This window comes from Sodiomyces alcalophilus, assembly GCF_042370955.1.
Source record: "Sodiomyces alcalophilus JCM 7366 unplaced genomic scaffold ACRALscaffold_10, whole genome shotgun sequence".
NCBI lineage: Eukaryota > Fungi > Ascomycota > Sordariomycetes > Glomerellales > Plectosphaerellaceae > Sodiomyces > Sodiomyces alcalophilus.
In genome coordinates, this window is record NW_027263541.1 from 819,920 (window position 1) to 843,395 (window position 23,476).

At 52.7% G+C, this 23,476-nt stretch overlaps 10 protein-coding genes across 10 annotated transcripts in view; 3 read left to right on the forward strand and 7 right to left on the reverse strand.

Annotated features, from left to right (window-relative positions):
• The window catches only part of ACRALDRAFT_2114385 (uncharacterized protein), a gene marked incomplete at both ends in the record, with an annotated part of 2,228 nt that extends 1,837 nt beyond the window's left edge, over positions 1-391 (forward strand). Inside the window, one exon of the mRNA XM_071023681.1 lies at positions 59-391. Coding sequence (XP_070871215.1) covers positions 59-391 — 333 coding nt within the window. The remainder of the gene's footprint in view (positions 1-58) is intronic.
• A 398-nt stretch (positions 392-789) lies between these two features.
• ACRALDRAFT_2030407 (uncharacterized protein) lies at positions 790-4,504 on the reverse strand (the record flags this gene model as incomplete). The annotated part of the gene is made up of 4 exons (XM_071020659.1): positions 790-823; positions 890-990; positions 1,074-4,346; positions 4,400-4,504. 4 exons carry the CDS (start codon positions 4,502-4,504, stop codon positions 790-792), a joined length of 3,513 nt encoding a protein of 1,170 aa, XP_070871216.1.
• A 425-nt stretch (positions 4,505-4,929) lies between these two features.
• Positions 4,930-6,870, forward strand: ACRALDRAFT_2030408 (uncharacterized protein; the record flags this gene model as incomplete). The annotated part of the gene is made up of 2 exons (XM_071020660.1): positions 4,930-5,182; positions 5,267-6,870. 2 exons carry the CDS (start codon positions 4,930-4,932, stop codon positions 6,868-6,870), a joined length of 1,857 nt encoding a protein of 618 aa, XP_070871217.1.
• A 247-nt stretch (positions 6,871-7,117) lies between these two features.
• Positions 7,118-12,433, reverse strand: ACRALDRAFT_1095430 (uncharacterized protein; the record flags this gene model as incomplete). The annotated part of the gene is made up of 21 exons (XM_071019775.1): positions 7,118-7,213; positions 7,242-8,597; positions 8,633-8,708; positions 8,773-8,850; positions 8,894-9,152; positions 9,239-9,535; positions 9,587-9,758; positions 9,854-9,886; positions 9,916-10,030; positions 10,065-10,188; positions 10,272-10,321; positions 10,385-10,467; positions 10,520-10,536; positions 10,603-10,709; positions 10,844-11,028; positions 11,094-11,310; positions 11,361-11,830; positions 11,869-11,909; positions 11,952-12,084; positions 12,128-12,367; positions 12,410-12,433. The coding sequence occupies 21 exons, from the start codon at positions 12,431-12,433 to the stop codon at positions 7,118-7,120; spliced, it is 4,173 nt and encodes a 1,390-aa protein (XP_070871218.1).
• Positions 12,434-12,722: 289 nt separating this feature from the next.
• ACRALDRAFT_1066242 (uncharacterized protein) lies at positions 12,723-15,549 on the reverse strand. The gene is made up of 4 exons (XM_071017305.1): positions 15,072-15,549; positions 14,281-14,984; positions 13,683-14,212; positions 12,723-13,614 (listed from the first exon to the last, which is right to left on the reverse strand). Exons 1-4 carry the CDS (start codon positions 15,256-15,258, stop codon positions 13,311-13,313), a joined length of 1,725 nt encoding a protein of 574 aa, XP_070871219.1. The 5' UTR covers positions 15,259-15,549; the 3' UTR covers positions 12,723-13,310.
• A 227-nt stretch (positions 15,550-15,776) lies between these two features.
• Positions 15,777-16,802, reverse strand: ACRALDRAFT_2128381 (uncharacterized protein). The gene is made up of 2 exons (XM_071023957.1): positions 16,693-16,802; positions 15,777-16,598 (listed from the first exon to the last, which is right to left on the reverse strand). The coding sequence occupies exon 2, from the start codon at positions 16,089-16,091 to the stop codon at positions 15,834-15,836; it is 258 nt and encodes an 85-aa protein (XP_070871220.1). The 5' UTR covers positions 16,092-16,598; positions 16,693-16,802; the 3' UTR covers positions 15,777-15,833.
• ACRALDRAFT_1083725 (uncharacterized protein) lies at positions 15,777-16,823 on the reverse strand (the record flags this gene model as incomplete). Its single annotated transcript, XM_071019499.1, has 2 exons — positions 15,777-16,598; positions 16,693-16,823. The coding sequence occupies 2 exons, from the start codon at positions 16,821-16,823 to the stop codon at positions 16,130-16,132; spliced, it is 600 nt and encodes a 199-aa protein (XP_070871221.1). The 3' UTR covers positions 15,777-16,129.
• A 197-nt stretch (positions 16,824-17,020) lies between these two features.
• On the forward strand, positions 17,021-18,207 carry ACRALDRAFT_1083726 (uncharacterized protein). Its single transcript, XM_071019500.1, has 2 exons — positions 17,021-17,345; positions 17,435-18,207. The coding sequence occupies exons 1-2, from the start codon at positions 17,048-17,050 to the stop codon at positions 18,094-18,096; spliced, it is 960 nt and encodes a 319-aa protein (XP_070871222.1). The 5' UTR covers positions 17,021-17,047; the 3' UTR covers positions 18,097-18,207.
• Positions 18,208-18,553: 346 nt separating this feature from the next.
• Positions 18,554-20,511, reverse strand: ACRALDRAFT_2128386 (uncharacterized protein). The gene is made up of 2 exons (XM_071023958.1): positions 20,130-20,511; positions 18,554-20,034 (listed from the first exon to the last, which is right to left on the reverse strand). Exons 1-2 carry the CDS (start codon positions 20,199-20,201, stop codon positions 19,057-19,059), a joined length of 1,050 nt encoding a protein of 349 aa, XP_070871223.1. The 5' UTR covers positions 20,202-20,511; the 3' UTR covers positions 18,554-19,056.
• Positions 20,512-20,993: 482 nt separating this feature from the next.
• ACRALDRAFT_1083727 (uncharacterized protein) lies at positions 20,994-23,349 on the reverse strand. Its single transcript, XM_071019501.1, has 5 exons — positions 22,970-23,349; positions 22,694-22,911; positions 22,447-22,640; positions 21,903-22,386; positions 20,994-21,817 (listed from the first exon to the last, which is right to left on the reverse strand). Exons 1-5 carry the CDS (start codon positions 23,028-23,030, stop codon positions 21,371-21,373), a joined length of 1,404 nt encoding a protein of 467 aa, XP_070871224.1. The 5' UTR covers positions 23,031-23,349; the 3' UTR covers positions 20,994-21,370.
• Positions 23,350-23,476: the final 127 nt, after the last annotated feature.

Consider the following 23,476-nt stretch of genomic DNA (forward strand, 5'->3'; position numbering starts at 1 on the left):
TTTTTTTTTTCGTCACTTTTCGAACCCGAGGCACTAACGCGCATGGCTCGTAAAAAAGGCGCTGGCCATCATGGCCCAGCCCTCCTACGTACCGTCTTCGCTAAAAGAACTCTCGCTCCTCGCCGACGAAATCTGGTTCCTCGCCGGAGACGTCTCAGTGGACCCGTCCTGGTACACCAAACGCGCTTCGCTCGCTACCATCTATGCGTCGAGCGAGCTCTTCATGACCACCGACAAGTCTGAAGGCTTCTCGGAAACACGAGATTTCCTGCGCCGCCGGTTGGAGGAGACCAGGCAAATGGGCTCCATCGTCGGGTCCGTCGGCCAATGGCTGGGCTTCACGGCAAACGCGGGTATCAACATTCTCAGGAGTAAAGGGGTGCGAATCTGAAGATCCGTGGCGACACCGCAAAAACACAAAGCCCTCTCCTACTTCCTCACCATCGACCCGTGGGACGCAAATACGGCGGCGAAGTATGGCGTCTTCCACACCCTAGTTCCCGCGCCGCGATCCTGCTGTCATATGTAAACCAATGTATTATAGATAGTTCATGTATAATCGATGGAAGCATGTATTACTCGTGTACGTATTATAGAAGGGTCCCACGCATGACCACCGGTCCCACCGTTTGTTGATATGTACAGAAATGACCATGCGCCGTTTTATCCCGAAACCCATCCCCAAGAAACCACTGTTACCGGTGCACCAGAAGAAGCTTCAACCGGCTGATCCTCCCCATCCCTAGACGCCAAACCCGCTCCACGACATGGATCCATAAATGAACGTGCTCAAATAAGCCTTCGCTGCCGTGGATCAGTGAGCCTGACGGAGATTGTTAGCATAATGATGTCTTCGTGGGCTGGGCGTCGGGCAGTTCTAGAAACATACCGAATAATCTTGACATCTTTGTCCAAGGAGGCTCGCCCCTCGATAGCATTAGGCGTAATCATGATGTACTGACGGGTAACAACGCGACGAGCTGCAGTGATCTACGGAGGAACAGAGTCAGCATATGGGCGCAAGAAAAGCAGGAAACCCATTCAACGGACGGCCGCCGGGAACTGTTACTTACCAGCATGTTTGTACTGATTGTCCGATTGACATTGTCCATAAAGACGTCAAACTCATCCAAGCAACGCAGCGGTGACCCCATCGCCTCCCAGATGGCAAGGAGCATGCAGATTGACGAAAAGGACTTTTCGCCTCCGGAGAGCGTCTTGGTGCTTCGGCCCGTACCCTTCTTGCGAGTCTCATCAGGTTCGACTGAGAGCTGGAGCTTCCTCGCCTTGTGGTCGAAAAGGATGTTGCCCCGGAACCCTCGTTCGCTGAGCAGGTATTGGAACCCGATCCGCGAGTGCGCCGAGATGAGTGCTTGGAAAATGCGCCACTTGGCCAAGCGCTGTGCCAGCGTGAGCTTCGCGGTTTGCTGTGTTTCGCTCTGGAGCTCATACACCTGAGAAGCCTGCTGATACGCGGCCTTGGCCTCGCGAAGTCTATCGTTGATCTCCTCGTCCGTGGCGCCCACCCGGTTTCTTCGCTGTTCCAGCTGCGTGACGATGGAGTGGTACTTCTTTTCGAGGCTGGCATGACTCTCGCCCTCGTCGATCGGTACACGCTCTGGCGACTGGGCCGAGGCACCTGCAGTGTATTCCGCCACCACCTGGGCTTGCTGGTCACGCTCGCGCTCGGCTCTCGCCTTGAGATCTTGGGTGTCGGCTATTGTCTCGTAAGCCCTGTTCTTCGCCAGGAGTGCAATTTGGCGTAGGTCGTGGCATTGCTTCAGTTTCGCTTCCGCTTTGGTCAACTGCGCCTCCAGCTCTCGCAGAATATTCTTCTCCCGTTCGAATTCCTTCTTTTGCTCTTCAATCTTCTTATTGATTGTTTGTTTCTGTGCCACCATTTCGCCATACTGCGTTCCATGATGGCGCTTGTCCAGTTCGGCGTTCTTCAGCTCCTCCTGGAACTGGGCGAGCCGCCCGTCGGCTCCCTCGTACTGATCGTTTTCGTCGTTAAGATTCGCAATCCTGGCTTGTGCCTTGGTCAGGGCATGCTCAAGCGACTGGGCGGTCTGCTTATTCTCTCGCATCCGAGCCTGCGCTTGCCGTTGGCCGGCTTCTAATAGCTCCTTTTCCTTCTGAATACCGTGTAACTCGCGCTCAAGGCTCTCCAGCACCTCCTCTTGCATCGTCATCTGCGTTTCTAAATCAGACTTCATTCTCGGCTTCCCAGTAAAAGCCGTGATGGTGCTGGTCCCAAGCAACGACGCCCTGGCCGTAAGACGAAGGCCCTGGCCCCGTTTCTTGTCGTGAAGACTGAGACACGCAATGACATCGCGCGGGGTTGATTCGCCGAACATGGTCGCCTCGGCCTCCATTCTGTTTTCAACGAGAATGATCTTCTCAATCGAGTAATTGATGATGAGCTGATCCCGAACCCAGTCGTTGTCGATCTTTAAGGCGCGAAGAATGGTCAAGAAGCGCTCGTCTGGTTCTCGTAGTCTCGTCCCTGGAGGAAGTGGTGCGCCGATGAGAATGGGCACGCCCCTAATGTCGAGTCGGCGCATCAAATCAAGCAGCCGTTGCTGATCCCGCTTGCTGGCGACGAGGAAACCATTGAGGAACTGCCCGAATGTCGACTCCAGAACGGGCGACCAGATGGGGTTCAGGAGCTGGATGTGTGTCCCAATGGGGCCAACCGGTTGCCGTTCGAAGCCAGTGTCGCGCTCGATGGCCTTGAGGAGCTGCGGCGTGTTGGGGCCGAAGGATGCATAGGGAGAGGTATTCTTCGATCGGAGGTTATGGACCCTGTCCGCCGCTTGGTTGATTTCCTGCCTCTTGACCGACACACGTTGTTCGATCTCTTTGACCTTCTCGAGCGCAGCCTCGCGGTCACGGGTCAAGCCGGGCAGCGCCGCTGCGTTCTCCACAATCTGCTGTTGAAGACTCGCCTCTTCGGCTTCTGCTTCCTGGAGCTGTTGTCGGAGTTTCATGCGTACATTGCCCGATGCTTCTTCACCGATACGCTGCTCCTCGGCGGCCACTTTCTGCTTCCATGCATCCACATTCGCCTCGGCATTTTTGGCTTGCTGATACGCATCTCGCTCCTCCAAGCGCTGCTTCTCCAAATCGCTCCTTAGCGCCTTGTATTTGGACGCGGCCGCCTCCACCATCTCTCCCTGTGCGTCCTTCTCCTGAGACTTCTCAGCAACGGCAGCTTCTGCTTGGCGCACACGTTCATCACAATCTTCAAGTTGCTGTGTTGTTGTCTCAATCGCCCGCGTATCCTCGTTGATCTTCTCCGCAAAGGCATCAACTTCGGCCTGGCGCCTCGCCAGTTCGCGTTCGGCTTCGGCAACCTGGCACCAGATGATCTGCGTCCGAAGACGTCGACCTTCTGCCCTCATGGTGTGATTCGCATCGGCAAGTCTCTTGTCCTTCTCGGCCTTCTGCAATTCCCGCTCAAGCTGCGCGACATTGTCCTTCAGCCTGGAGAGCTTCTCCTCGTGACTACCCAGAACCTCAGCGATGAGTTTGTAGTTATTATCGAGCTGCTCGAGCTGTACGCCCTTGAAAAAGTACTTGTATTTCAGGGCGGGCGAGGCCGAATTCAGGAATTGCCGGGCATTATCTTGAGAAAGCACGTTTAGGGGATTATCAACCTGGAGACCCCAGTACTCGGTTATTTCGTCAATGTCGGCTTTCTTGGTGGATATTGTTTTGCCGCGCTCGTTCTTGAGTTTAAACCCACTCGATCCCGACCTTGAAAAATGCCGCTCGACTTGTATTGTCTGGCCATATATCTCGGGTTGATAGGCGTCGGAGCCCTGGTTTTTGATGCAAACCGTAATCACGGACTGGTCACGTCCCTCCTTGATGAAGCTCTTCAGACTGCCGCCTCGATTGGTAGAGCTAGCCTTGCCGCCTAGACACAGGGTAAGCGCCGTGAGCACAGCACTCTTTCCACTCCCGTTCTCTCCCACGATGAAGTTGATGAGAGGGCCCAGCTCGACATAAAGACGCTCGTGGCACATGAAATTGATGCATTCGACGGATTCAATAATTCCGTTCTCGGCAGCCCGGTTATCTCCCATGCGCTGAGATCGGGACTTGATCATCTGGGTTGCACGTTGGTCGTCCAAGTCTTGGCGTTCAAGGTGTCTGAAGCCGTCGTCTCGCATCAACTCATACTGGGTCCGAGGGGGCGATGAATTACGTTCCTCCAAGTGTTCCTCGTCGTCGTCGTTCTCGCTTGCATCGCTTGCGTCGCTGCTATCGGATTCGGGCGTCTCACGACGTTGGGTAGGTTGCCTTGAGGCTGCGCCCGGGGATATGCGCACTCGTTTCCTCTGAGGCCAAAAGTGTCAGCTCAAGTCAGGCATCTCCGCCACGGGCTACTAACAGAGGTATCATGACTAAAAGACGAGCTCGCATGTTGCATGCTCAGTTCTCCTGCCTCCCCCGCTTCGTCGCCGGCGTCGTGGCGCATCCGTTTCCGTGCAGACATGATGTCGGATAGTCCGGGGTCCGAGCACTTCGTCAATCTTGGTTGAGTAGAAAGTCGCAATATACCATCATTTGCGTTGGTAGAATAGCAAGGGTGAGACCAGAACTAGGTATTTCCGAAAAGAGGGAACCTGCTTTATTGCGACAAGAGTCCTCTCGTGAAAGAACAAAGCGTGAACGGACCTACCTAATTAATTACGGATTGACGCGACGTGAAGTGGGGGGAACCTGACGACGCGAAAGCATGATTACCCTTAGGTAAGCATGGGCACAGTTTATAGTTGATATTATAAAGTAATCATACGGAGTACAAGTGCTCCGTACCACGCGATACTGAAGGTATTCGTACAAGATTTCGCGGACCCTACCTTATCCTACCTATAGACGATACCCCAAGCAAATGAATTGACCTCTGAAGTTCCCACAATGGCTTCAAAAGATGGATCTGAGGACCTTGCTCCCGACTTGACTCAGTCGATGCAGGGGTTTGAGCGGCGGCTGCCAGAGAACTGCGTTGAATACTTCTTGTTCCTTGTGGAGGAGCCGGAGCTGGACCGACGAAGGCAGATCTCGAAACTCGAAGAGCTACGAAGATCGGCCCTTCAGTTCTCCAAGGGGATTTTGGCCGATTATATATGGCAAAAGGACGAGTTCAACCTTGAAGTTAGAAACGATTCGAGTGAGCAACCAGGCCCGTAACTGTACCAGCATGACGTCTCATCATCCGGGACATCCAGCCCATCCAGTCGCTAATGTCGGGCAGATTTACCCCCTCATCTCCATGGCATCACTGAATATGGGGACTCCATTGAGGACGAGTGGCTCGTAGTCTATCTTCTACGGGAGCTGAGCCGATCTAACCCCCGTCTATGGGCAAGAGTCTCTGATAGTGATGGAGAATTCCTTCTTATCGAAGCCGCAGGCGTCCTTCCCAAGTGGCTTAGTCCCGAGACAGACCAAAATCGAACCTGGATACATCAGAGCAAGTTATACATCATACCGCCTGACAAGGACGCGGGTAGCAGACCCCATCGTCTGTCTCTCCCTGATGCTCTATCACTCGTCAAATCGACCCCGGGTACCCTGGTCCACTCGGATCTTGTTGAGGCAGAGGCGTTCTACAGGCTCGAAAAGTATCCAGAGCATATCGCCAGTTCCTTGCATCACTCTGTGGTGAAGATTCCCCGCAATCTCGCCTTCGTCCTCCATGAAAGACCCAAGGCCGTCGCACCGGCCGTGGAAGCCTTCTACCTTCGGGATGACGCGTCCATACGACCGCTCTATTCTTCTCCCTCAGATACTGAACTCCACTTCCCGCCTCGGGACCTCGTCTCCGTCAGCGTGAAATTCACCCGTGTGCTCTTTTCTCAGCTACGCTCACAGCGACTCGACCCGCCTCCGCCGTGGACAGAGTTACTTGCCAAGGAACCCACGCCTGAGGCCCGTTATCGATTGGAAATGGGCATGAAACTCGCATGTGGGTTCGAGCTGATGGTGAATCGCCTGGACACGACCGATAGTCGCGTTGCGCGCGAGGTGGGCATTATCCTGGACGACATCAAAGAAGAAGGCGACGTGAATATGCTATCTAGCGACCAGGATATCGAGGCATGGAAAGATTCGTCGCGTGAAGATGACGAATCCTGGCTGGATATCGACTACCAAGACTTTGAGCGGGAGTTGGAGGGAAAAGCCAAGGGCGGTTCCAGTGCCGAGAGGGGGTTTGGGGACGCAAGAACCCAGGCGGATCTACGCAAAATCGTATCACGGTTCGAGTCATTTCTCAACGACGAAAGTGCCGGGGTTGAGGGAGCTGAGCTGAGCGACATGGATAGTGATGACGACTCGGAGGATGATGACGAAGATGACGACGAGTATGAGGACAAAATTGTGAGCTTTGATGAGGAGGCCTTTTCCCGCATGATGAAAGAAATGATGGGTCTACCGGAGGAAGCCGAGCCGACCGCTCGAGGAACGACAGCGGAAAATGAAAGCTCCGTCTCGGCATCAGAGTCGACTCGACATTTGAACGAGGCCGATAGCACGAGGTCTGATGAAGACGATATCGGAAAACTCGCTTCGCAATTTGAAGCCGAGCTCAATGAACACGGTGCTCTACAACTCGACCCCGGGCCGCAACAGAGGCCGATGCTGAAGGAAACCGAATCACCTCGGCATACATCGGCCATGGAAAGGGGCGAAACGGAGCATAGTGATGATGAGGGAGAACTTGACATTGACTATAATTTGGCAAAGAATCTTCTGGAAAGCTTCAAGGGCCAGGCTGGCATGGCCGGCCCTGCCGGTAACATGCTAGGTATGATGGGCATACGACTGCCAAGGGACGAGGATAGTGGCGAGGATTAAAGCGGTACGCCAGGAATTAGATAATGGGTGGCAACTACATGCACATGTGGCATAGAACTTGACATTACCGATACCATGCGACTGGCTTGGGTTCCAAACATCCTACAAATTCCCGTCGTGAGCATAACCTGTCATACGTATGTTATGTATGCAACAACAGCCCCTCTATTTCCCGACAAACGCTTCATACCACTTGCGAGATGAGGTGTCCTCCCTATCCATAAAACACCAACGCAGGAATTTCGTCTCACATACTGCCCTGCAGTTTGGCCACACGAACATCTTCCGTCGTCTTGACGCTTCCAGAGTCATTGGGGATCGGCCACCAGTTGTACGTCATATTCTGTTACCCCAGCGAGCCGTCCTAGCACGTCGTTGAGCCTCTTCCTTGCCGCCAATTCTCGCTGGCTACTGTCCGACTGCGGCCGGTAGAATGCACTGACGATTTGTGTAATGGTATGATAGCACTCGTAGAGCAGTAGCCGTATGGGCACACCGGGCTCATCTTCGACTAGATCCGGAGGTAATGTCATGGCCGATGGAGGGTCGCCGGGGGTTGCGTCGTCAGATAGCCCGCTGAAACCTCTGAGAAATTCGTTACTTGGGCCCTGGCTGAACACGGTGGCAAAGAGTGGATCGCCAAAGATGAAATTGCTCCAGTCCTTCATGCCCGTCACGGTGACAGCACATTGTGCACAGAGCCTGGAGGCTTCACGGTCCTCGCAGGCTCGGCGACCACATCGACCCACGCTTTCTTTTGTGGTGTCTTCGTCGCTCTGGATGCTTCTGGGACCTTCCGCCTCACGGCCTGCTGACTGACTTGACCCTGGAGATATGGACTCTGGGGATTGAGTCTCTCTAACAACCAGTGTATTGATGTCGCTACTGACGTCTACGGCAACCAAGCGAGGGCTCACTACGCCGTCGAGGACAGGCTTCAGGCGTTTGAGATGTCCCCGGATGGCTGAGTATCCAAGCATAATGGCCAAGTCCTCTCCGTCGCGGAGCACGGCCTCGAGCATGGAATGGAACGCTGTTGCCCACGAAATCACCCCGTCGGATCTGGCGGCACTTCCGTGGACCGCGCAGCAAGCGCTTGGTATTGAGTGTTCCGCGTGGGGATGCGGTGGAAACGGCAAGATGTCGAATGCAGGACCGAATCGTCCGGTGGGTGAGACGAGGCGGCAAATATCTCGGTGCAGCTTTCCTGTCTGAAAGTCCACTCCTCTGCGCTCCTCAGGGCTCAGGCCAGGTTGGAGGTCGGTAATAAGTAACCCAGGTGTTGGTTTCGTGATGTTGTATGCAACCCCTGTGTCATTGGGCAACGGCAAATGTGCGATCAGACTGGGTATTGCCATTGCGAACTGAGAGGAAATCTCTTTTGATGTATCAGTAGACGTGCACCCCTCGCTGCACTGACTGGATCCCCCACTCAGAGCCGCAAGCCAACTCAACACCATAGCCTCGGAGCTGATGGAACCCTGTTCGGAACGAAGCGACCTGGCCATGCGGGGCGATGAAAAAGCGACGAGAAAATGAGTGCCGTCGGATGACTGGACGTCATAGAGCGTCTGGTGCCGTTGGGAGCGCGTGGAGCGGACTTCCTGGACACACGTGTCGGGGAGGACATGGCCCATAATAGCCTGCACAATGTGGCCCGGCGGAGTTGTAAAAATCATGACGTTCGGCGAAAGCAGTCTTATGGCTCCAACGAAGGCATCGATGTGCTACCGAAACATTTCCAGACTGGCCCAATTCCCACCGCCAGTGTATAATTTACACGGGTATTCTGGAGCAAGATCTGTTCAGCGAATTGTGCGACGTGCGAGGACGGCCGGCTGTCGATATAAGCGTGGGGTCGCGGCTGGAGCGGCTGGCTACCTAGCCTGTCTGATATTCCACGAGACGATGCAATAGACGGTGATGGTAGACTGGTCTTCGAAAAGCATGGCTTGGCTGAGAATATCAACCGCTATTGGGCTGCATGAGGAACATCAAGTGTTCAAGGATCCAAGTTGATGACGTGCCGACGATCGAGCATACCAAGAGGGAGATCCGGATACTCTTAGCCCGGCGGAGAACGCGAGTGAAAGCGGGAAATGGTTGACTAGGCACTTCTGGGTGAATGTGTATCCAAAACTTGCTGGGGCCGGGGACTGCATCCAAAAAGGGGGTGGGGGGAGGGGTTAAGGATGTTGCCGTAAAGCGATACCAAGATTGAAGGCGGCCCGGGTGGAATAGATTTACGGAGTAATTGGCCCTGACTCCAGCAAAACATCTATCTTTGGTGAGTTGGCCAAAAGAATAATAAAAAGGGATGAACTGGAGAAGAAGAAGAAGTAAGGGGCAGAATCTCAGGGGAACAAACGGATGGCCGGGGCGGGTTTGGTGGTCAAGAGAACGACAAAGAGGCAAGACCATATATTTCGAACTTGTACAACGAAACGGGGCATCGTGAGGAGGTGAGGGGGGGCCTGGATAATAGCAATATCGGAGGCATAGCCGATGTCCGAGACTACAGTCACTTTGGCAAGCGAAAGAACGTCGGTAGATGTGTATAATGACGACGAGTTATACGAGGCGATGAACCGAGATCCCGGGCATTGGCTGTGAGAGGAAGCGAGCGCTAGTAGAAAGTAGGCATATGAAACGAGGCAGCATGAGGCTCATATGACAGACATGGCTGCGGTTATAGTCACGGAGCTGTGAATGCAACGTATTCGTACGTCTGCGCTTCCAGGAAGTGTGCCACACCATCGCCTTGTCGCCTTGAGCGTCTCGAAGCAAGAGGCATCATCGTTAAGCATGGCGAGAGTCCGGTCGGTTTTCACCTGCAGGAACCGCGAACTGTTTAGAAAGGCGGCGGTATGTATGTATGGAGGGGGCGTCTGTGGCGTTCTTAGTGGATAGGTGGTTTACTTTGCACAGGCCGGGATAAGAGATATCAAGACGAATAGAATAGGCGTATATGCCAGAGGATCACGCCGGCCATCCGGCCATCAGAGCCCACCAGCGCCTTTGAGCACTCCCCATTGGAGTATATACTCCATGGTAACGCAAGTGGGATGAATGGCGTCTCTGAGGGAACGTAACCGAAGCGTAGGACGTAGGTAGTTGAGGGTTAAAATTGGCGAAGTTTGAAGTTGGGAGGTTTGCAAAGCTAAGATTCAGATGCCCTGGAGCACTGGACCTACCCGGAAGCGACTCGGAAAATTGATGATTGGTGGATGGTAAGCGAGCCCGGGGAATGCCCATTGGGTAAGCTGGCCGTCTTGGTGTGCATTGTCCCGACATCCCGATGGGCCGTACTGTCTGTACCTGGAACACATCATACGCATGCACTGTAAGGTAGCCGGCAGCTGGATAAATACGGATAAGGGGTGCTTCGAATGCCTTCGTACTTGCTGGGTAATCAACTCCTACGTAAGCTCCTATCCAGTTGCTCCAGTATCTGAGTGATTGACATATTCACCTGGCTATATCATTGACGCCTTCTTAAGAGGCGGCAGTTTACGGCGCCGTAACCCCGTCCTCGTCAAAATTATCGCAATAGGGCTTAGCGTCAGGTCCATTCCACCACGCTATGCGGGGATGCACCTTTGAGATTTTGAATGTTCACTACCTACCTAGGAAGGTAGCCTTTGCACACTTCCGTGATGCGCACCTCTAAAACGGAGTGTTTGGCTGATATCCTACTCACACGTAAAGCGAAGGGGAAAGATAGCCGCTCACCGCTTGTACGAAGTATTGAGTGCCCTGACGGAGTCTGTTGGGGATCAACTAGTAAAGGGCATTTCCAGTTTCCCATCAGAGTGTACGAAGTAAGTAGCCAAGTACGGCTTGTGCCGGAGAAGCGTTTTTTACCCTTTTTTCTTTTACCTTTCTCTTTTTTTTTTTTTTTTTTTAAAAAAAAAAAAAAAAAAAAGGCGGGGGAGGGGGCTTGTAGCCTCTATCTTGATACGGCTATGAGGACGTCTTGATCCCGCTTCCACCCGCGCCATTTCCTTCCTGGGGCTGAACTTCTGACCTCGACACCTTCGAACCTGTACTTTCTTTGCCTGTGTCTCGAGATGCCCCCGCCTTGTAGACCTCATTTACGTTGAATTTCCTCAACCGAGCCCAGTCGTTCCCGTCGACCACGCTCATGCCACAGAAACTCTGGTACGGGGTTGGTCAGCACAAACTCGAACCGAAAACTAGGTTCCATCCTTCTTCTATTCTACTTTCTTTTCTCTTTTCCGCCTTTCGTTTGGCTTCTTTGTCTGGAAAACGGGAGGGGAAAGAGGGAAGAAGAAAGAAGCGGGGATAAGGGGGGAGGCTCCCACCTTGAAAACATCAACGAGAATGACTTTGTCAGGTTTCTCCAGATTGACCTTATGACGGGTATCGATGAGAGCGGCAATGCGTTGAATGAGCTCGACGTGCTTTAATTCCGTATTACTGCGGATGGAGTGCCGGATGGCGTACTAGAATCGGTGTCGTATTAGCACTGATCACTCGCACTCTGTTTCCTCGAATTCTGTCTTCCGTCGTTCGAGAGGGAGGAAAGGAGGGAGATTACCGAATACGCCGGTCCCTTTGCGTCTTCAGGTTTGCCTGATGCTGCCTTGTCGCCCTCAGTTTCACCTTGAAGTTCGAACCACGGCGCCAGGACTTTCCTGGCCACTCTCTCCACGCCGTTTTCGGTCGCCTTGTCCAGAACGCTCACGGGAGTCAGGCGATTGATATATCGCGTCTTGCGCTCCCGTAAGCTTGGGCAGGACTCGGCGTCTTCGCATATCTCGCGGCAGAAGGTCACTGGATCAATCGGCTCCCGGGTTTTCATGAAGAAAACGCAGTCTATGTCCGCACGGATTGCCTTGAAAACCCTATTGTCCTTTTTAGGCCCGCCGGCCTTGAATCCATCGAGTTCCTTCTCGATTGACGCTTCAATATCCTGCTCCTCGTCCTCCGACGGGTCCTGTTCTCGTGGCGGTGCAATATTATACAGCTTTTCACCGAGCTGTACCCAATCGATGAGAGTATGAGAATCAATTCGGCTCAATGAATGTGGAGGCTGAAAGGTTTGGATACCTGGTCACATAGGCCCATCAGCTCGCTGATGGCCTTTCCGTCCATACCACGGGCGAAAGTCACCCAGATGCCCTGATCTCCTACCTGGAGAACAGCATCCCGGTCACTCAGCCTGGCTAATTTGGACTTGTGCGCCGGCGTCTGCCAGGCACCGGCATTTCCTCCCTTTACGCCAAATGTCAACTCTCGAGTCTTGAGCGCGAGGAGAAGGGAACTGGCCAATGGCTTGAGATGTAGTAGCTCTCACCTTGCTCTTCTTCAGAGGCCTGTCCCCGCCATCGTGGGGTTGTTTGCGCTTAGACTCCTCCATTGAATGAAATTTAACCTTTGCGAGACACAATGGCCGCCGTGAGATGGGGGTGGATGATTCGACTGTATGAGCAAAGTAGTGATGCAAAACAAAGTGCGGTTGAGGAAATGGAGGCTCGGGGTCAGTTCATCCAGAATCCAGCTCGGAAAACAATACTGTTGTTGCTGCAAGTGTAACCATAGACTGAAGGCGGTAGGCGGTAATAATTACGGAGCACCCGTGTTTCTTTTCTCAGTGTATACCTCCCGATTCTGTTGGTCTACCTATTCGCAAGGTATTACTGAGTATTTTTGAGGTGGTGCTCCTCTAACCCGCTATCTTATCAATGACGGACAGTACCTTACTACACGTGATTTCACACTGAGCCTCCTAGGTGTACCTAGAACGCCAAACCCTTTGGTTTCCCATACCTATCAAAATCATGTAAGAAGCGGTTCAAAAGAATGTTTTAATTGTACTGTCCCCGGTTGAATAGAATGTCTGGATTAGCTGATTATTGCTCCAAGCACTTGTTGAGCAAATACCTGGGTAGGTTAACAGGAGTCTTAATAAGAATGTACATCAACTGACGACTGTGAGCCCACCAAAAAGAGGTCCATCCACTTGTATAACCTCGTCCCGTCCTCCGTGAAAGGGAACGTGACAGCTCAAAAGCCCGACGGCCGTCTAGGCCTCGAGTACCTAGGCAGGCTCCGGGAACCTTCATGCTATGGAAGCAACGTTATTACATTCCAAATCTCAAATTATCACTCCAGGCCTCCTAAATTCGACGCAGAAAGCAACAGGCCTTAACAAACCCCCATCAGAAGCAGATACTATCAGGCCAACTACCTACGTCGATGTGCCCGATCACCCTTCAATTTGCTGGAACTAATCAGATACCGCCATAATCCTCCCCATCATGGTCAGATATAGATAACTACATAGTGCGAGATAACCTCATCACTGAAGTCATCTCGTAGAAAGGCACTCTCGTGGAAATCGATTTCTTGAACCCCACGCCGAGGCTGTTATCGCTCGTCCAACACCGACCGTGTTCATTGGCTTCGACGCGAACTTAGTCGTCCTTTTTATTCGTCCGCGCGCTCGCCTGCGCCGTCAAAACCAAAGCCTTTGGTGCGTCGTGCTTCCCAACGTGCACCTCGACCAATTGCAGCCCCTTGAAGGTACCGAATTCCTTATCTGTCAACAGCTTCTCCAGCTCATCCTTGATATAGACTTGGAACGTCCTTGTTTTCCCTTCTGCTGCGCCCAGGACGTTGGGGATGTCCTTGAACTTCCATTCGACGATGTCGTTGTACTCGGCTTCCATGCCGTGAATGAACCGCTCAATCGTGAAACCCTCATTACAGAGAACGAAGCTAGGGATTGCATGTCAGCCAACCGAGCACGGAGATAAACAAGAGGCTATCGGAGCACTAGAACTGACATTGTCACCTGCAAGTTGTGGCGCATCATGGTCGATATTTCCTGCACGGTTAGCTGGAGCGACCCGTCCCCCACAAACAGGATGGTCCTCCTGTCTTGCCCGGCATCCTTGGCTGCCAGTGCCGCTCCCTGACAAGCCCCGACCGACCAGCCAATACTGCCCCAGAGAACTTGGCTCAGTGCGGTGACACCCGGCGGGAACTTGGTATCCCAGATTCCGAAATTGGCGGTACCCGTGTCGGTGACGACGATGTCGTTGTTGCGGAGGAATTGGCCGAACCTAGGCCAGAGCCAGGCTTGGGTGATGGTAGGCGATGGATCTTCATGACGTGACGGGACGGCATTCTCCACCACCGGCGATGGGATCATGGCAAGCTTGCTTGAGTCAAGTTTCTCGGTGACTTTTCGGAGTACGCCCCTCATTTTCACGCCAGGGTATTCCGAGTAACGAACAATAGTGTGAGTGCTGTGGAAGTGGATGGTGTTGAGCTGCGAGGTACGATACGAAAAGCCAGCCGTGTTGAAGTCGCTCTAGCAAAACCAGGGTCAGCCAGCGCCATCTGTCCGAACAATGTCTCCTGTTGCGTACAAATACGTACCTTCAAGGCTCCGATGGATAAAAGAAGATCGGAGGATTCAACATTCTCCTTTGCCTCTGGATTCGAGCCTTCACCGGCATAAACACCTCCGTAATTCGAATGCGTCTCATCAATGGCCCCCTTCCCCATGGGCGTGACGAAGACGGGCAAGTTCGCCTTCTCCAATAGAGCGTGGGTCTCGTCCATAGCCCTGTGACGAATGGCGCAGGCATCAACCAGCATCACGGGACGCTTAGCCGCATAGAGGTATTTCAGCACCACGTCGACGACGTAGTCCTCCTTCTCCTGGTCATTTGGAGCCTCTTCCAGCTCGATGGGGATTTTGAGCCTCCCGCCTTCAATCTTCTTCTGCACCATGTCGGTTGGGAGCATGATGTAGACCGGTCGGCTACGGACCCAGCACTTCCGAATCGCGTGATCGATCTGATTTGCAATCTCGGCCGGATTGTTCAGCTTTGCGACGTCGCAGGAGATCTCAGAATTCATGTTGGCAAAAACGTTGAAATCCCCGTTGCCGAGCGTGTGATGCAGCAGCATGCCATTCTGCTGAGACAGTGTGGACGGACAACCGACAATGTGGATCACGGGGACATGTTCGGAGAAGGCCCCGGCAATGGCGTTGATGGTAGATAGCTCGCCGACACCGAACGTCGTGACGAGGGCCGAGATGCCTTTGACACGGGCGTAGCCATCGGCGGCATAACCTATTACATGAGGTTAGTCCAGTCCGTGTTCCCAAGACCCTACACCTCGACCTATCATCTTGTGTTGGTTGCCAAGCAATTACTTACCAGCATTCAGCTCGTTCACACTTCCCACCCATCTTAACCCAGTGGGTTTGATGTAGTCCAGCGCCACCAGGTTATAGTCTCCTGGCAGCCCGTGAACAGAGCGCACGCCCACCTCGTACAGTCGCCGGAATAGATATTCGGCAACATCCACCGGCTCTTGCAGTGATTCCGTCCTGAGTCCGGACATTGTTTGTCTGGTTCGCGGCTTCGGTTTTGAAAGAATAGGACAGAATTGTTCCACGACACTGAAATGATTTTGTGGGAAGGGTTCTTAACTGGGGAGCAGGCAGCAGGGTATGATATAGGAGGCAAAGTTTCCTGATCACTCTTTGAAAATTGGGTTCCTGTCTGGGGTTATTTGTAGAATGAATGGAAGGCTCATCAACCAGGACTGATAGATAACGGCATACTTCGTACTTTTATCATACGATGAATTGTTGCCCGGGGGGGAAAGCTGTCCTACAATACACAACCTGGCCTGGCGAGAATCTCCTTGTGTAAACTCGCGGTCATGGAAAGTCAGCTTGAGAAGGCGCAATGATGGTGATGTAATGGAATTCATGACCCGTCGTTCTAGATCACAGCGTTATTCTGTGATACGTACCTTTATCCGAGACCTCCTGTGTTTGGTCGCAAGCCGGACTTGAACCCTACTAGTAGTGTAGTACGTGTATTTCAACTCAATAAGTCCCCGGTGCATAGAATCTTTCATGTGTCACCGCCTAGTCGTCTGAACAAAAGCATCACTGGACCGGTTAGATGTTACTCGCTTTCATATCTGGATCTTCCTGTACAATAGGCACAGGTTGTCGATTGAGTTATACACACTGTGATAGCCAGGACTCGCTGAAGATTTGCCCTGCATGCTGTAGTCAGTGTAAAGAGGAACAGTTTATAGTACACCGAGAGAAGATTTCCGCTGCTCTGTCCAACACAAGTCCCCTTGGCTCGCTTTGCCATGGAACACATCGTCCGTCGCACGCTGTTCATGGCGCCTGATACGCCATCCATTCGACCCATCGCCAGTTCCCCCTTGGGCTGTATCTTGTCTTCCGCTTCTAATCACAACGTCCGTCTTTCCAGCCAGTCCTCCATCTCTCCTCCCACTTGGAGCAATCAAACTCCTTCTTCCCTAGCTTCCGGTTCACCTCGTTGTGTGCCCCGCAGAGCCAGTTTCCGAACTCCTTCCTTCCCCCAACCTTCAGTTGAACTCTTTTCATATAGTCCTGAAAATCTTCCGCACATACCCAACAAGGGTAGAGTCTACTGAACGTCTCCATGAAACCTTGTAGGTCGTTCCTTTGCGTCACCGATGGCTTTTCTGGGTACGTTGCCGCGATCGTGTGGAGTAGCGTCCACGTGCTGTTCCCAAGGCGCTCGACGTCAGGAGGGCAATCGTCCGGTAGCCTGCTTACAGCACTGGCTGCGGCTGGTTTAGGGGTCGCCGTGCTGGGACTGCTGTCGCTGCGGGCTTTCAGTGACTTGGTCTGGGCGGCCCATTGGGAAAATGATGTGCAGCTGCGGCAGCTATTCGAGTTCAGCGCCGCGGTTAACTTTCCACCGCAAGACAACCCCGCGAAACAAACAAAAAGAGAAAGAAAAGTCAGCATCGTATACTCACGGCTTTCCATCTTTGCCGATCACAACTCCCTTGGGGAGGCTCTTGGGCGGCTCCTCAGCAGAGTCGGCAACAGGGCTGGGGCCAGCCGGCCTGGTGCTGCTTTTTCTGGCTTCATGTTCCTCGAGTGCCATCGTGTGACAATGGATGATGGTATCGTGAGCGGATCGTATGGCTCAAAGTAATAAGGTCGGACTCGCAACTGTTGGATCGAGGCGTCTTGAGCACCGATGGGATGGTCCGGTCGTTATCGATAAGCATCCTAAAAAAAAAACATGAGAAAACCTTCAGAATTCTGACGTAATGTACGAATATATTTGTTCTCAACTACCACTGTAGTCGCTTTCAGATTCGCAATATGACATCCACGCCCAACAAGCGGGACGCAGTACCCGTTCTTCTGTTGAAGACAAAATCTGCGACAGCGGACTCCTATGAGGAACTGTTCTCCGAGCCCCGAGATGGCCGCCCTCTCTTTGAACCGACATTTGTCCCCGTCTTGCTACACCACTTCATTGACGATGGCCTGGAGTTTGCGCGAGACGTATTCAGGCAGCGCAAGATCGGAACCCACGAGGACGCCTCATTTGGCGGCCTTGTTTTCACTTCACAACGTGCGGTTGAGGCCTTCGCCAACCTAGTCGGGGAGCCAATGGGTTAGTGGGGCACATTCTCTCTTGCGAGCCAAAATTCTCAAAAAGAAAAACTCGTTTATGGCACCCTTCTACTGACAGACTCTGCGAAGAAACTGCTGGCGGGCCATCGTGGCCTGACATTCAGGCGGTGCCTGTTTATAGTGTTGGCCCCGCAACTACCCGCGCGCTGGAAGCCATACCGCAGACACCAGGCCTCAAGGTTCACGGCTCCCATACGGGGGTCGGCAGTGTTCTAGCTCCGTTTATCCTCGACCACTACGGTGCCTTCTATGCCGGTCGGAATCCCAAGCCCCCTCTCCTCTTTCTTGCCGGAGAGCAGCGGCGGGACGTCATCCCAAAAGTTCTCATGGACCCCGCACTGCCGGCCGAGAGGCGTATCGAGGTGACCGAGGTGGTCGTATACCGTACCACTGTGATGAAGCCTTTTGCGGAAGACTTCGTTCGCGTTTTGAAGGCTACTTCGGGGCGGCCCATGCGATGGGTTGTCGTCTTTTCCCCAACAGGGTGTGGCGAAATGTTACGAGGCCTGGGAATGTTGGATGGGGAAACTGGTCGGGTTAAAGCCGACATTACAGACGACAACCGCAATACCTTCGTGGCGACAATCGGGCCTACGACAAGAGACCACCTGTGGCAAGTATACGGGTTCAAGGCAGATGCCTGTGCCGAGCATCCAACTGCTGAGGGAGTTCATCGAGCAATCACCAACTTCATGGAGAGCCACGCCCAGAGATTCCCATCACTGTCCTGAATTAAGACGTCGCTGTTGTACCCAATACAACGGCAACTCTAGCATAGGTGATCAATTAGCACGAAAGGCTGAACACCTATTCCGTATATAATTGAAAGCTGATATCTGTGGTGTTGCGTGTGCGTACAGAGTTGGTGAGATAAATTCCGTACTTATTAAGGTATGGGTGGCCGAGAAACCATGAGGAGTACGAAGTATGTACTTCGTAGGTACCGTAGGTACGTTGTATTGCAGTACAACCCCAGTGTACATACCTAATCGGTACAGTACGTGTACGGAGTACCGGGTAACGAGGCGAACAATTCGTGCGCCGAATTGGAGAACGCTAAAACTGGATATAAGAATTAATTTCGCGTAGCGCGACCGACACGCGAAATGTCGCGTCCTCCAAGACCTTCGCGTAAAAGCGCGTAAATGGGCTTTATGCCTGGACACGATGGATCACAGAATCAGTAGTGGAAGGTCCAGCTCGTCAGAAAGACCACCTCAAGAACGTGCTGCATTAGTAGAATCGTAACAGGTACTCTGCATAGCCGCTTTCCAGAACAAATACCCATCATATATACATGCCACCTCAGTATGGAATACACTGATGAACTAACTCCGGTATCCAGTCGCTCTCCCAGCAGTTCATCTAAAACCAAAGACTGGGCAGCCATCATCCTCCAAGCGTGTCCCACTGCTACCAGCCCGCTGTATTATTAATTTTGGGAGCGTTTTCGCAGCATCCATTGACCACTGGCCAAACGACACCGTGAAGCATGCTCCGCGGGATGATATGTGGAGTGTTGCCAGCATGCCATACTCGAATCTTTCCCTTCCCAGGTTGGATAACGGGGTTTTAATCGCCTGGGGGCGCACAGAGAGATAAGTTGCCTATCACTTGCAGTATAACACTACGAATGACTGTAGGAATCGATTTCGCTGCCGATGAACCCGAACCCTGAACTCACGACTCGCTCAAGGTAAAGGGCTCTCGAATGAAAGACGCCTTCTGGTAAAATTGCGGGGAGTTCTAGTGTTCGAAGACAACAATGGTGTCTTCCAAGTCTTTTGGGCAGGGCTGGGTGTTATGTTGACAAAATCGGAGAAATCAAAACCCTGTCCAGGCGTATTGGGGAAAGGGTTGCTACCGCCAGGTGTAGTCATATGGGAAGAAGGAAGAGTCATGTCGCGGCCGACCCGGGACGGCGGCGTAGAAGGTGGTTCCATTCTAGACCTTGTAGGCGGCATCGCGGGCGATGGTGAAGTCGCAAGGTAGAGCAGGAGGTCGGCTCCCTCCTCTCCCGATTTGGCGCCATTGGCGCCAGAGGGTATCCTGTCTTGGGCATGACGCCCAGGCAGTCCGCGATTGCGCATAGGTGGAGTGGTAGGCGGAGATGACCGGAAAGAATGGATCGGGAGGTCGTCCTCGTCATCAGAGGGACCTAGGGTAGAAGACGTAAGGTTATGCGAAAAGATTCGGGCGGATTGATATAGAGAAACGTCTGGACCCGTCGAGGTTGTGAAGTGCTGCTGCCGCCGAGGCTTGAGGGGAGAGGACTGAGTAAAATGATGATGATTTCCCCTGAACGAAGACAGTGTCTCGAGAGACTTGTATGAAGTGGGGGACGAGCGTAAGCGTTTGCTGGGGCTGGAGAAAGGCTGGTCAAAGGATGTTAAATAGGTCCTTTTACGCTGGGCAGGTGTGCCGCCGCTCGATCCAATGGCGTCGGAAAACAGCGGAGGTTTCAAAGGCGAGCTCATCAACGCCCTTGTTGGATATGGGAGGTCGGATGTATTGGAGGAGGAGTCTGATAAGATATCCCCTTCAGCCAACCTCTTCCGCCGCATCTCCTCTTCCAATTTGGGCTCGATGGTGTCAAAGGCGAGGTCTTCCCAGCCATGTTTCGTTTTAAACTGAGCAAGGGCGAGTCGGTTTTGGAGTTTTCGTGCAATCTTTTGGAGAGGACCAACGTCAACTACTTGTGAAGCCTTTTGCGTGTGTTTGGATGGAGAGGGTGTGTGTGGAATCGGAGTGCGCCTTGACTGACCTTGCTGACTTCTGCCCTTTTCAGCACCTTGTCCACCACGACTTCCGGCTGTTGTTTCCGGGGTGACGACATGGTGTTGTCGGTTGAAAAGTGTAAATCTGTCTCCAGAAGTTGTCTGGAGCGCTTCGTAGGCCACAGTGAGGCGGAAAGTCGTCGATCGATATGTGAGTTATGGGCCAATTTGATTCAAGACGAAGTGTGAAGAGTCGGTGGTTACTTTGGTAACCAAGGGAGGGGGCCGAGTTCTTTGTCCAGAATAAAACCAGTAAAAGGGCGACAGGATTATGATTTGCTGCTGATAATTCGACCTTGGCCACACACAGCTTCAGGGTAAGATGCGAACGACGGCTGCGAATGTGCTATCAAAGTAACTCCAGTTTGGAAAAAAGAGATTGATCCACGTCGAGATGGTGTCCAAGAGGTGAAAGATTTCCAGGTTAAGTCCGTGTGACGCTGCCAGAGGGGCTTCTTTTGGATGCCAGTGGAGACAGGTTTCGGGCCCCAGGAGCACCCTCAGTAAGTACATACCGCCAAGCAAACGTGTACCCCCCAGGTATAGCGGGATGTACCCTCCACGAAGAGGTACGCTGTCGCCCACCAGACCAAGACCATGACAGGAAGCTGTCTCCTAATTCCTGTCTGGGTACTAGGAATAAAGACTGTCCCTCTGCGAACCATGCACGTCGTTGAAACATGCACACTCCTGCCCCTCCGTCCTCCCTCGTCTTGCTCCCCTGTCCACTTTTTCTGCACACGCCAGGACGCAATGACACTGAAAGGCGTGCAGCCTTCTATGGACCTTCTTTGGTGTCGTGTCCAACAGCTCCATGAGCTTGGAGCTCGCGTTTAAGAAGATTACACAATCATGCTATGAACACAATTGAGGGTTCTACGAGCGGTGACAATAAGGGTCTCGGAGCGCCGACCACACCAGCTACAAAGATCACAAAACGAAAGAGGGCCACCAAGACTAACAACCCCAACGCGGACTATAACCACAGAAAAAAAAACACAACAGCAATAATAACGACGAGTCCATAGACAAATGGCTTCCATACACGCCGATTCCATCATACCATGCTTATCTTACCAATGCGCGACGTCAATAGTCTACTACACCCATAGGCAAAGGAATATCGCAAGAGGAGAACGAATGGGAAGTGTCTGGAGTTTGGCCAACATTGCTGTAGATAGGGAGATTCCCTTGCTTCGGACGCATCCTGCATTAGGCTATCAAACCCCTAATCCAACATGGCCCTGAGTACCTGGATCTGCTCCAGCACGCTTGATCGACTGGTACCGCCTTGAGCCGTTTTCGCCTCGACACTCCCTTCGTATTCGAATGCCTCCGCAATGTCCGCTGTGAACCGAGAATCAATGACTTGCAGTTGCTCAAGGGTTAGCTTGTCCATCGGAACTCCCAGGTTTTCAGACTCGGCAACGACGCGTCCAGAGATGTGGTGAGCCTCTCTGAACGGACATCCCTTCCTCACCAACCACTCTGCGACATCAGTGGCTAGCATCGTTTTGTCCAGAGCAGCCTCCATCCGCTCTGGCCGCACCTTCAAGGTGGAAATGACCCCAGTGGCAATGCCTAGACTGTCCGACACAGTCTGAACCGAATCCAGCATAGGCTCCCACCCTTCCTGGAGATCTTTATTGTAGCACGATGGCAAGCTTTTCACAGACTTCCAAGTGAATAGTTAGTAGCTACTCTCGATACGGCCCTGATCACCCAAGACAACTGGCTGGAATGTTAATATGAGGACTCACCATCATGAGCCCGGCCATTTGACCGAAAGCACGCCCTGACTTGCCGCGCAGAAGCTCCAATGAGTCTGGGTTGAATTTGTTAGGCATCAAAGAGCTGCCTGTAGAATAGGCGTCGGCCAGCCGCACAAAACCAAACTCAGATGTCGAATATATGATGAGGTCCTCAGCCCACCTGCTGACGTGGTTGGTGAAAATCGAGTTCCAGACCAGGAAGTCGATGAGGAAATCGCGGTCGGCCGAAGTATTCATGGAGTTCAAGGTTATTCCGCCAAAACCAAGCTCCTCAGCCATCATGTTTCGATCGATTCGAAATGGATTACCGGCCAAAGCGCCACAACCAAGTGGACTTAGGTTGACCCTTTCGAAAACTTGGCGTAACCGCTCGAGATCCTGCTTGAACGCAGCGGCATGTGACATCAGCCATTGAGACCACCGAACTGGCTGAGCACGCTGGAGATGGGTGTATCCAGGCATAATGTAGTCGCTGAGGTTGTCAGTGAGCAGGGGTCCGCTTTTGGCCAGAGGTGGTGCTAACTAGGCTTACATTTCAGACTCGGCACGTGTGATAATGACCTTGAGGAATTCAACGAGTTGGCTGTCGATTTCGCGGATCCGATCGCGCAACCACATGCGCATATCACAGACAACTTGCTCGTTGCGGCTGCGACCTGTGTGCAGCTTACCCGCGATATCCTTGCCGATGATCTCTCCTAGGCGACGTTCGTTTGCCGTATGAATCTGGTCCATTGTGTTAGGCTGGAGAAGTCGAGTAGAATTGTGTGGCCTCTCACATCTTCGTCATTCGGCATGATGGCGAAAGTCCCCTGCTTCCATTCTTCCATAACTTGGAGCAAACCACGCTCAATCGCCTGAAACTCGTCCTCGCTGATAATGCCAGCTTTTGAGTTGGCCCTGGCAAAAGCAATCGATCCAATGATATCTTCTTTGTAAAGAGCCTTGTCGTACTGGATGGAGGCATTGTACTTGTGCATCAGCGGATCAATCGCACCTGCGCACCGTGAGGTCAGTATACTGCATCCGAAGCTTGTTTCCCGAGCCATTCGAACCTGTGAACCTGCCCCCCCAGAGCATGCCAGCTGCCGGGGCGTCCGCCTTTTTCTCGGCCATGTTGAGTTATTTATGAGTGGCGTTCGTTGCGTTCGTTGCGTTTTCAGGGCCGATGAAATCAATGGGATCGATAAGGCCAATGGAGCATATGGCGCGTAATTGTACCAATTCGCGTTCGAGATCAAGGGCGTGAGTAATCAACGCCGATGATGTTGAGGAGTTGAACGCTCGAGAGTAGCGGGACTTATCCAGGTCGAAAAGCTTATTAAGGAATTAAAGTATCGATCAGTCGCGAACAGTCATAGGAAAAGTTTGTAGGGCTAACACCGGTGTGACGTGTCACGTAAGGCGTGGGAACTACTAGGTGGGGCACAAACCCCTATAGAGTACTAGAGGATTAAGAGGGAAGAAACCGGATGCGCAAGACGTTGAGGAGACGGAAGACGAGGCTGAGCACAAGACAGACGAGGTCGAGCACAAGGACGAAGGCCGAAGCATAGATGCGG